A 12,453-nucleotide genomic window follows, 5' to 3' on the forward strand; every position below is an offset into this window, starting at 1 on the left:
ATATAATGCACTTACTACTTCCTATTACGGGAAGCCCTTATTCTTTGAGAAATGTTTCCATAAATAATAGTAATATTTAAAATATGCCAGATTAGTTAGACTTGAAAAATCTGGAATTTCTTTTATAGGAAAGGAACATTTTATAGAGAACAAAATGGTAAGGAAGAAAAAAATCATCTAAGCTATGGAAAATGTAACATCATTAAGTGTTGGACATGTCCCTTGAAACATACATAAGCTAAGCTAATTTTCTTTTAGAGATGTTGAGATACACATATTTTAGCAATACTTACAGCTTCCTAAGTTTATCTAGGCCAGAGAATGCACCATTCATATCTTCAATAGTCCATGATATTTCATTGTTTTTCAGATCCCTGTTTAAGGGGTGAGGGGAAATCAAACCACAAGAGCTATTAAAAAGAACAGGGTACATACTTCTTCAACAGCATCTATTATTTAAAACCATTTCTAAAATAACCTTCTGGTAGGTTGTTTTTTGTTTGTTTGGGGTTTTGTTTGTTTGTTTTTTTAAGAGAAGCTTTTCTTGATTAGCTATTTCATTTCAATTTTTACTGAGAGACTTTGAAGACTGTTAGAGGTACTTTTTCCACTGATAATTAAAAAGATCACAAACCTAACAATTTTAAGAATCGTTAGAAAACAAACCCGCATTCCCCTACAAGGATATTTAGATATAGGACTATTGTACGAGAAGGAACGTCATAGGAAGGGAAGGGATCAACTGTTACCCCTTCAAAACAAAATACACTTGTGCCTTTGTAAGGTCGTAATATTAACACACAGAGAACACAAAGAAATTTATTAATGAAGTGACTCATTTTTACATCCTACAACATCCATAATACTAGCTTAATTATCTGTGAAGCATAAAGAGCTTAGAGATTTGTGAAAAGGACAGTGTGTCAGCAAAGAATCAACAGGGTAGGGCTAGAGGAGAAAAAAAAAAAAAAGACAAAATCTAGGAGGAGAAGTCTAACACTTAATTCCTAGACAGCCCACATCTCTGACTTCCTCTCTTTACGATCTAGATCTCTCTGTATACTTAAAAAAACATAGCATACACCTCTGAATTGCATCTTCGCTAGATGCCCAAAGTGTGAGTATGTGAGCAAACCCCTGAAAGTAGTGTTAGCACCCTTTTCAAAGCCTAAAGAGAAAGGCAACCATTTCATTCATCTGGCTAACAGATGGGTCAATGGTACACAATTGGAAGACTTTAATGAAGTGGAATGTATTTAGATTAGTTTACTTCTTTCTATCCCTTCCTTCAAGAAATGCTACTTCAAAAAATGCTCAAATGCTTAAAGCAATTGCCCATTCACGACAAGCATCAGAATCCATAGTAATACACAGTTTTGAATTTTGTCTTATTTCTACCATGAGGGAAAACGTTGATTCACTTAAGACACAACTATGATCCAAATCCCTAAAGCTGTGAGTAGCAGTGCTGCTTGCTGCCTTCAAATGGAGACATGCCTTTCCCATAATAATGATACTGAAAGTTTGTATCATAATTACCAACTCCATTGTGCACAGCCTTAACTAAAGGGGAAGGCCTCCCTCTCCTAACTATTCCGAAAAAAACCCTACTGTAAGAAAAACGCATGCTACTCTGGGAAAGTTAACAAAATGTTCTTGTATATTTCATAAGGAAAAAGAAAAAAAAATAATCTATAAACACTGAGGGTTTTTCTTAAGGTTTTTGACCTTAAAAATTGGAGTTTGTCAACTTACAAAGTCTGTAGACTGGAAAGTCCCCGGAAGGCACAATCAGCAATGTAATTTACTTTGTTGTTTCCAATGTAGAGTCCAACCAACACACTTAAACCAACGAAGCTCGAATCATCTAACCTTGCTAAGTGATTGAACGCCAAATCTCTGCAAATTCAAGAAAGAAGTATATTTTAATGTTTATGCTGCAGTGCTTATTACTCAGTTCAACCCAGGTGAACTTTCCGGGGCGGGGGGGAAGAAAGTTTTTTTCCTTACAAATACTACACCATTTTTGCTCACACAGCTTGTGTATCATTTCCAACAATTCACAGATTACTGCAGAATGAATTTCTTTTATTTGAAAATGACTGTGTTACAGCTTTAGTACAACTGCCACAGTGAAATGAAGCAGTCACGGTTGGCTTCAAGTTCTTTCAACAAAATATAACTGTCTCACATACAAAAAAGTTGTTGTCACCTTGGAAACTTTGTTATGAGAAATTCACAGATCAGTGGTAAGAAGCTCATGCTTTGGCATGTACCCGGCTTTCAAAACTGGAATAGAATAAAAGCTACTCACAGCTCACTGAGTTTTTGGCAAAACTCCCAGGCATCAGGACTGATCCTGCTGATGGCATTTTGGCCGAGATGGAGTTGCTGCAGCATCAGCAAGCCATAAAGCCAGCCTTTGGTTACCTCTGTTAAGTTGTTATGGTCCAGCTGCCTACAAACACAAACAAACACATATGAACAGATAAAAGACATAAGGTTCAGAAACTCAGCAGCATGCGTGCTTTGCCACATGTCCACATCTGACTTCATGATACTGGCTGGAGAGCTGCAGCCTCTATTTACATTTAGAGTTGTATGCATGCATTCAGAATGTGCTGTCCTACACATTTGGTGAATACTTGCTGCTTTTCAAACCACACTAGAACAATTTAATTCAAAAACATCTTTAAACTTTATCAAGCAATTCTATCCATTTTGTGCTATTCTACTTAATGTGTTATCAGCAGAATCTATCAGCAAAAAGTTGATACTTACAAGACTTCCATGTTGGTCAATCCCCAGAAAGCGCCATCCATGAGCCTAGTAACACCATTTCTCTGCAGTTTTAATGATTTCAAAGCTGGAAGACCTTGGAAAGTAAGCCCATCTATTTTTTTAATTTTGTTGCGATTCAGCTCCCTGCATCAATAAAATTTACAGTTACAGCAGAGTAAGTTTACCTGCATGCCAAAAACATTTCTTCCCTCTCTGGAAACAAACCTTATTTAAATACTTTTCTAGCACATAAAAGATGTAGCAAAAATCAAACATTTTACTGTAATACATTATGTTTAACCATGCTAATACTGTTCTGCCTTTCTGATACTGAAGATAAGTACTTGGTAGTTCCTTGATATTCAGATTTAAAGAATCCTTGTAGACCTAGAATGTCATGGCTAATCCTGTTTGCAAATTCAAAATTTAAAGCAAGTTCCTAGTGTTTATCCAGCAGTAGAGGTGTTAAGGTTAGCTTATAATTGCAATCAATAATCAATCAGAAAGAAAAAGGTAGAAGTTTTAGTTGTGATAACTAGGCAAAATTAAATATCCTGGGTGATCCCTGTCTGTCTTAATCTGGAGCCAAGCATTCATTACACATTCCTCCCTCATTCTCCATAACTAGTTATGAATAGTTCCTTCCCTCTTTCTAAAGCGATCTTGGCATTCACCCTTCTGCCACTACACACACCCCCTGTAGGTCAGAAGCTGCGACCTGTGTGTATCCTGGAAGGGAGTTATAAGGCATAACTAGCTGGAGGTCAAGCTGCAGTGACAGCAGTACTCAATATTTTCTATTTTCCTGCTCTCCATAACGCTTTCTTGGCTTTGGTCCTTTATAAGTCCAAACCCTGTATCAACCCCAAGCAGCTTTCTGACTTTCTGAGCTCAGTGAACAGGGAAGTCTAGCCTCACACAGACACAAAGAACAATGTTAACTGGTTTTAAAACAATGAATTTTAAATAGCCATCATTTGCTAAATTAAATTTATTAGCAACAACTGATATATACTATAAAGAGACAGCATTAGACAATACTAAGGCCCTCATACAACACTTAGTGATCATTTGCCCCTTCCCCATGGGAAGTAAAGGCCTAAGCAATTCTCTCTCCATAGTTACACCACAATTATTTTTCAGAGTCTCAGTCTTGTAAGAATGGTCTGGTGAATCTTGTAAGAATTCAGCTTTCCTCTCTGGCAGGTTGATACAAACCCTACCTGATAACAGATACCCAATAGAGAACCCTTCTCCTCCTCCTGTGTTTAAATGTGCATAAGTAGTGAAGAACTTTCAGTAAGGAGAGCCTTCAGTTCTTCCCCACTCCTCTTCTGAATACTTCTTTCAGGTCATAACACAAATTTTTGGCCTTCATTGCAGATTAGCTACCTAACTTAACTAGGTCAGCCTACCGATTAAACTGCGAGTAAGTAGAACTATTTTTAGACAACAATATCACCAACTTCCAAAATTTCAGTTGAATCTGAAAAACAGAAAGTCTGCTAAGATCATTAACAAAACCTGAGCTTTGCAGGACTGCTCTCACACTTTTCTGCTGAGGCTTGAGTCAAACTCTTCCTGCATTTGTACACAAAAAAGACACAGTCATTGTTTCCAGATGTGTCAAGCATCCTAACACCTCACTGTTCTTATGACCTTTCACTTTCAAGATTAACCTAAGAGAGCTCATATTTTTTAAACTCTTAACTATCTAATATGCAAAATGATTATTCAGGATTTGACAAAGTGCAGGGCCAGCCCATCCTCTTCTCAAATTTCCGCACTCTAAGTTTCAAAACCAAACAAAAAAAGGAAAAATATATTTCTCCAGCCTCATCCATATTAAATAACTTTTCTACTATTTATTCAGTAAAACATTTACAGACAGCATTGTATCAGTGAAGCTGATGGAGGTCTATTTGTTCAAGCATGTTGCTTATTGTCATGCCTTCTGAAAGCAAATTAATTCCCTTCATTTCACCATGAAAGCACAAAAATAAGTAAGAGACTGATGTAGTGAACTACATAAGTTTACTTCACTTAGTATTTTTCCAGTGCTTTCTTACAGGAATACCACTATTACCCTTTCATTAGCCTTTTTTTTCTTTTAATAGGCAAACATGATTTTAAACACAAAGATTATTCACATTTTGCCAATATATGACTAGTTTTGTTCAGTACAAAGCTTCAGTTAGTAAGGGTTGTAGTAATGTTTTCTGTGTCTGTCTCACTCTGCCTCTGGTTAAATTAGAGGCTAAAGTTCAAGCACTGCCAGTGCTTTGGAAAACCTGAAAACAATTAGTCAATTGTAGGTTGCACTTACAGGTGCTGCAGATGGGAAAGTTTAAACATCTTTTGAGGGATTGCTGAGATTTTGTTCCTGTTCAGCTTCAATACTTGAAGTGTGGTAGACAAATTGTCAAAGGTACCAGGCTCCATGGAGGTTATTCGGTTACTGTTAATGTACCTGTTGAAACAATGTCTAGAAGGTTAAATTTACAGTTATTTAATAAATTCTTAATACCAAGTAGTAAAACACAAAGCTCTTGCACTGCCTACTCCTTGACAAATGGAATTTCATTTATCATATTAATTAGAGCTCTTGACAGCTATGTCTATGGTCAAATAGTATTTCATCACCAACATTTTGCTCTACTCTGCAGGAGTGTATTATTGGCAGAAGATAGCATATTGCAACCCCATGACTTTTACTCTGTATAGCTCTGGCATTGCAGTATTACTGAATGAGGATTAAGGTAGATTCAAAATGGTCCACCAAACTCCATGTAACTCAAGGCTAGCGCAGCCAGGAACTTAATTTCATTTTGTTACATAATTATTTCTCTCAAGAAACACATCTATTTGTTTCAACTCAGATAATGACCTTCACTTTTTATAAACTAAAACATCTCATTGTTACAACTCATGTATTCAAGTTAGTACAGGTTAAACTCAACAGGTGAAAGCAGAAGTAAGTATTTAATGCATGTCTAATTGAAAGAAGTTTTAGTACCTTAACAAACAGCTGCCAATCTAAGTTTTCAAACAAGTTTTTTGAAAGTAATCTGAAAGAAAAAAATACTAAGTTTTACTTACAGATACTTGAGTGGTAACAATGGAAATGATGATATTTTTAGCTCTGATATGTTGTTGTTGCTCAAGTCCAAAGTTTCTAGACTCTGAAACGGCTTCAGATGTTCAGGGAAGATGTTGGCAATCTTGTTACTGGTCCTGAAATTTAAGGACAGTAGTCAAAAGACTGTCATTTCCAGAGTAAACACTTGTTAGCTACACATGATTGACAGAAGTTAGTTCTTAATTCCCCCACTTGAAAATAATTTCTCGTCAAAGAAAACCAATAAAGTATGTTCTCTAGGCATCTCAAATCACAAATTGGAATGTTCTAAATAAATGCATTCATCAATATGTCTTAAAACATACTCCCAGCAAACAAGATTTAAAAAGTTGCATTATAATCCAATTACTGCAATTCATGGCTTTTAAAACAAGATGTAGAACTCTATGACCATCTATTTCTGAACAGTAGAAATATCTGTTATTTGCATTGAACAGTATGTCACAGCATTGTAATGAAATGAGATTAGAGATGTTTTCTATTTTAACCAAATTAGCATCATAGTAGCTAGACATAGTGTTTTGTTTTTTTGAAAACTCCTACAGCATGAAAATCAGACTGAATTTCCAGAAAAACAGTTAGATTAGAAAAGATGGATGACAGTGTGCCCCCTCAGAAAGACATTCTATAATTTTCAAGTTAGACCTAGTATTTCATCCTATAGATTTTTCTAGTGAGTTAGCAAAGAATAAAATTTCTGTTTATTAAAGCTCCTTACAGAGCTTCTGGACCTCACGTCTGACCAAACTTCATCTAAGCATCACAACCAATTCCACAACAAAAACTCTGCTACTCTTTAAAGACGTGGGCATCCTCGTTCACTACAAGGAACACCCTTTCTGTTACTTCCAATTAAATGTACTTTTCCCAGCAATCATATTTCACGTTCATACCCAGCAACTTACTAGTTTTTCCATCCCAGTTGCATAATATACAGAATCATACACGCACATCAGCAACATTAATAGGGTTACTCATTTGGGGCTAATGGTACATAGGGGAAAACAGATCACAACCAATTAAATGAATATAACCCAAAATGATCCTTGTTACCTTGGGAAGTTCAAGTCAGTTCTGGCTGTGGTACATTCTGTACCTAGTATGAAGAATGATCAAAATTAGGAGCTCTCCCCAGCTCCTAGAGACTGCAGGCGAGGCAATTTCAGTAAAACTATCAACAAGAATGTTGATTCTGGAAGGTGTTTGCCTTTATTGGAAATACTTGCTCTGAATCAAATAGTAAGCCATACCTTTAGGATAGCATGGACAAACCTCACATATTCAAGGGGTGTGGGGGGATTACTGCTCAAGACAAAAAAGTCCTTACTCAAAAACTGAACCAGAAGTTAGATTAATGGGCCTTCTGACCACATGTGGGAATGGGTAAGTGATCCTGCAGCCCCTCCAACGCTGCGCTTGTATCGTATTTCATTCCTCAGGCTGTCTGGTAGAGGTACACTGCATTTTTTTAACTCTTAGCTGAAAGTATTTATAATAAATGGAAACAAATTACTTTAATAAAAAACAACAACAAACACCACCACCATGTGTCAGTTCCACTGGCCAAAAAAGACTGAGTTAGATAACAGGTCATAGAGCCTTGCCTTTATGCATTAGTTTGTTTATAAGGTAATTACTAACAAGGTATTAAAACTGCCAATTACTTGAGTGACGAATAAAATTTTCCTTGCAGTAAAAGTGTGCTCCAGCAGAAGCCAGCAATTTCCTGAACTGCACGCCTCCTAAATTGCAGTGTGAAAGTGTTCAGTTATAGAGACGGCTTGCACAGTGCTGTCTTTGTCAGCATTGCTCCATAAAACAGAAATTCCTCACAACTGGCAGGATAATAGCCCCTGTATTACAAAGTTTAGTTGGACCTAATGGAACCGAATAAAACTCTTACACAGCCTTCAGATTAGCACTTAAACTAACTGGTAAATTACCTGACACAGACCAGGTTACAACAAAAACAAACAAACAAAAAACCCCAGCTTGTTTGTTTCAGGGAACATTTTTCTTTTTTGGAGATGGTGAGGTCATATTGTGGGGAGCAAGCAACTTCTTTTGTTCAGTGAAACAGACCTAAGCATCAAAGTCCTAGTCCATCTCACAATGAAAAACAAACCAGCCCTCACTGTCCCCTCCTGCTTACTTATATTTGTAGAAGCTACTCAAATGTGACATAACTGAATGGTTCACTCCTTACTGCTCCAACCTCCTAGTTCAGTTTTCTCTTCAAAAAAATTTAAGTGCCATAATTCAGACAGGGAAAGAGATTATCCAGGGCTGAACATACCCAAATAGTTCTACTTTAAGGCCCAACTTTAGTTAAAGAGAAACTTCAATTCTAATTTGATTTTTCCTCACAATCATCACTGAAGGAAAAGAATTGAAGACAACGTATTGGCTTCCTCATAACTGCCAAATCACCATCAAAATCAGTCAAGAAGGACATGTTTGAAAATGCAAGCCTATCTAATTGTCAAGGCAGAAACAAACAGTATCCTCTGTGTCGGCACAATGACATACAAGTTTGTTCACTGTGAAAAAAAAATAAAACCAAAAAAACCCCAACTTTCCAGAAAAGTACTGTTATTACTGTGCTCAGACAAAAGGAGCTGCACATTGGTTTCACAGACCCTGAAGGGGAGATCAGAGCAAGAGATCCCCTGCAACAAGAGAACCAGTGCATCAAGTTCTCACAGAAGCAGACCTGCAGCGATGTGATCACAATTTCTTCACATGCAAGGAACAGCAACACGCAACACACTGCAGCTTCCTTACAACTTCTCCTGTTACAACTAAAGCAGGCACACTGAGGAACACAGATAAAACCACCAAAAATAACTCCATGAATTTGAACATGCCTTTTGCAATTTGAGTGCTTACACCCTGACTTGAAGCAAAAAAAAAACCCCTCAACAATCCAAGAGTGCATGCAGACTGATTTAATTATTTTTACATAAGCCTCTGTGAATACCAGCTTAAAACAGAGTATCAGTTTTTCATTACGGGTAAGAGAAACCTTAGCTTTCCCTCTCAGCATTCATGACTAACCACACCACTAGGCCAAAACATCTATAACAGCCCTATCAATCATAATCTCAAGATTCTTTCTATATAAATAACAGCTACAACATATCTGACATATTGACTTGTATTTTCCTTGCCTCTGGGGAAATATAATGCAGGACAGCAACTTCCGTATCCATTTTGTTAAAGATCTAGTTAACACCATTTAGACATAATAGTTCTTATGTGCTGAAAAACAAGAACAATTTTTAAAGATCTGAGATTGTATGACTAAGTATCCTTTGATAAAGATTGTCAATTTGTAACATTTTCTACCTAAGTATCTATGCAAGCTTCATTACTCTGAACCTGTAACATGGAAACTCCAACTCAGAAACAGTTTAAGACCTGAAGTCCTATCTTTTGTTTCTATTCAAAATCTCAGCACAAAAAAATAATGTTGTACTTCCTCCTTCAGCATAACTCTTTCTTCCAGGTAGATCTTGATCTGCTGTGTTTTGGGAACCTCTTAGTCTTATCTTACACTATGATCCTGACAAGGAGCATGTGTAGACCGGAGGTGGCACAACCTGGTAAAAAACAAGTTGTCTAGAAGGACAGTTTTGGAGAGCTGTGTCTATGCAGGCTGTTCTCCAAAGCTGTTAAATGTAAATAACTGTTTTAACATCTGTGTGATTCTGGACTAATACGGTATCTCCTGCCTTTCAACTAAGCCCTGAGAGGCAGAATATATTGAATTTGCCTCACAAACAGGCGAATGAAACCTTAGCAGTTTCTTGGTAGAGACTACAGAGATATGTGTGCTGGGTTTGTGTGTGTGGCAGGGGTTTTTGGTAGCTGGGGAAGGGGCTACAGAGGGGGTTCCTGTGAGAAGCTTCTCGAAGCTCCCCCAGCTCCAAGCTGGACCCATCTCTGGCCAAGGTTGAGCCAATTAGCAATGGTGGCCACACATCTGTGATAACATATTTAAGAAGGGGAACCTGGAAGGAGTAGGGGTTGTGAGGGAGGCACCTGTGCAAACACCGAGGTCAGTGGAAAAAATAAGGAGGAGGGCAGGAGGTGCGTCAGAGCAGAGACTCCCCTGCAGCCTGTGGTGAGAGGGCAGGCTGTGCCCCTGCAGCTCATGGAGGTCCACGGTGGAGCAGATGCTGACCTGCAGCCCACAGAGGACCCCACACCAGAGCAGGTGGCTCCACCCGAAGAACACCAGGACTCTGAGGGAAGCCCATGCCATAGCAGTCCATCACTGAGAGGACTGCGAGCCACGGCAAAGACCCATGCTGGAGCAGCTCAGGAAGAACTGCAGTCCATGGGAAGAATTCATGTCAGAGAAAGTTCATGGAGGACCGTCTCTGGACAGGAGCAGGGTAAGAGTGCAAGGAGTCCTCCCCCTGAGGAGGAACGAGCAGCAGAAACAACGAGTGATGAGCTGACCATACCTCCTATTCCCTGCCTCCTGCGCTGCTGGGGGAAGGAGGTAGAGAAATCGGGAGCAAAGCTGAGCCAGGAAAGAAGGGAGGGGTGGGGGAAAGGTGCTTTTAAGATATGGTTATACTTCTCACTGTCCTACTCTGTTTGTTAAATGAAATGGTGGTGGTATTTAAATTGAATTGATCTTCTTTTTCTTCCCCTAACAACTCTGTCCTTTGCCCATGAATGTAATGGGTGAGTCATCCCTCCCTGTCCTTATCTCGATTACTGAGGCTTTTGTTTTATTTTCTCCTTCCCATTCCTGAGGGGGAAGGAGTGAGCAAGTGGCTGCGTGGTGCTTAGTTGCCCTCTGAGCTCAAACCAGGACAACATATAAAGAGAAAAAAGCACTCTGCTAGGGCCAGATATATCTTTCTGAGCAGTGCTGAAGCCAAGACACAGGGTTCATAGGTGTTTACTTTGACCATCTTGTGTTTACATGGCTTCCAGATTAGAGCTGGCTTGGAGGCAGCCATATCTGAGCACAGGCAAAGCAGGTGTGACTGTCCATATCTGAGCACGTACCAGGTAGTCTCCATTACGTGCCTCTACAGCTCACAGACTCCTTTTTCACATTTTCTCAAATCTTTGTGGTTGCTTCACCTGTTCTTCCCTCCACTCACCCACTGACATCATATGACTTCTGGCATATCATCTATTGTTTCTTGCACTTCTGCTCCTGCCCTCCCAAACTCCTTTGGACTTTTGGAACTCTTGTAGGAAACAATGATGTCAAGACACTGAGTGGAAGAAAATTTAAGCAAAAAAAAAAAAAGATAGTAAAGTTGAAAGATCAAGACTGTAATAAACTTCCTCAGAAACTGATAGAAGATACATGCTTTATGGCTTTTAGGATAAGGCTGGACAACTTTAAGAAGCACATATCAAAAGAAAGTCAGTAACTCCTACAAGAAAAAAGAGAGAAAAAAGATTTTTTTCTTCAATTTCTACTCATTTGACTACTGAAATTAGCCAGGCTGTAATGAACAATTACATCACTTAAAATAGTGTAATTATGATTTTAAGATGAATGCTACACTTAAAAAAAATCCCCTGATATGAATGGGACTGTGCTTTTCTCACCATTAAACACCCAACTGCACTGAATTAAGAATATCCGTTTTTTTGAACCTTTGCAACTGTTAGATACAGAAATATTTCAAGTGAAACTGTTTTTCTCCAGGACGAGGACACCAGAAATAGAGCCAGGTTTCTGGTTCACTTCCAGTCCTACTGGTAGGTCTATGAGTCTGACACCTCCTTCACACACAGGCTTCTCACCTTCCTTACGGCAAGGAGTGGTTCTTTCTTTTGAAGGTCTCCTTCAATCCATGATCCATGACTGTCATTGCTCTTTCAAGCCTGATGTCAGCAAGTCTCTGCTCTTATTTTTTGTGCTTTTTGTGGTGTTCAGGCATAAAGAAAAGGAAAACTCAGAACTCTGTAGGCTACTGATACCCTGTCCAAAACTTAAGACCAAAGGTTTTTTGATTCCCAAACCAAACAAACTGGGAAAAGGGGAAAAGAAAGATGCAGAATGAAACAACTCTGGGATCAGAGATGTTTTCATCATCAAAAAGACAACAGAGGCAAATCCAAACTTTCAAACACATGATACTTCCACAGCAATTCTCTCCTGACTCCACTCATAGTACCAATATGTAATTAATTAAACTTTTCCTCTGAACTCTCTTCGTGATATAGAATTTTCACAGAATTTCACAGAATCATCTAGGTTGGAAAGGACCTTGAAGATCATCTAGTCCAACCGTTAACCTAGCATTGACCATTCTCAACTACACCATATCCCTCAGTGCTATGTCAACCCGACTCTTGAACACCTCCAGGGATGGGGACTCCACCACCTCCCTAGGCAGCCCATTCCAACGCCTAACAACCCGTTCTGTAAAGAAATGCTTCCTAATATCCAGTCTAAACCTTCCCTGGTGCAACTTGAGGCCATTCCCTCTTGTCCTATCGCTTGTTACTTCGTTAAAGAGACTCATCCCCAGCTCTCTGCAACCTCCGTT

The 12,453-nt window shown here is 38.7% G+C and overlaps 1 protein-coding gene across 1 annotated transcript in view; it reads right to left on the reverse strand.

Annotated features, from left to right (window-relative positions):
- LRIG3 (leucine rich repeats and immunoglobulin like domains 3) overlaps nt 1-12,453 on the reverse strand; it is a 47,082-nt gene that overhangs the window by 15,167 nt on the left and 19,462 nt on the right. The window contains exons 4-9 of the mRNA XM_074869362.1: nt 5,881-6,015; nt 5,108-5,251; nt 2,782-2,925; nt 2,315-2,458; nt 1,756-1,899; nt 294-374 (exon numbers count right to left, since the gene is read on the reverse strand). Coding sequence (XP_074725463.1) covers nt 294-374; nt 1,756-1,899; nt 2,315-2,458; nt 2,782-2,925; nt 5,108-5,251; nt 5,881-6,015 — 792 coding nt within the window. The remainder of the gene's footprint in view (nt 1-293; nt 375-1,755; nt 1,900-2,314; nt 2,459-2,781; nt 2,926-5,107; nt 5,252-5,880; nt 6,016-12,453) is intronic.

The sequence above is a fragment of the Strix uralensis genome, chromosome 5 (assembly GCF_047716275.1).
Source record: "Strix uralensis isolate ZFMK-TIS-50842 chromosome 5, bStrUra1, whole genome shotgun sequence".
NCBI lineage: Eukaryota > Metazoa > Chordata > Aves > Strigiformes > Strigidae > Strix > Strix uralensis.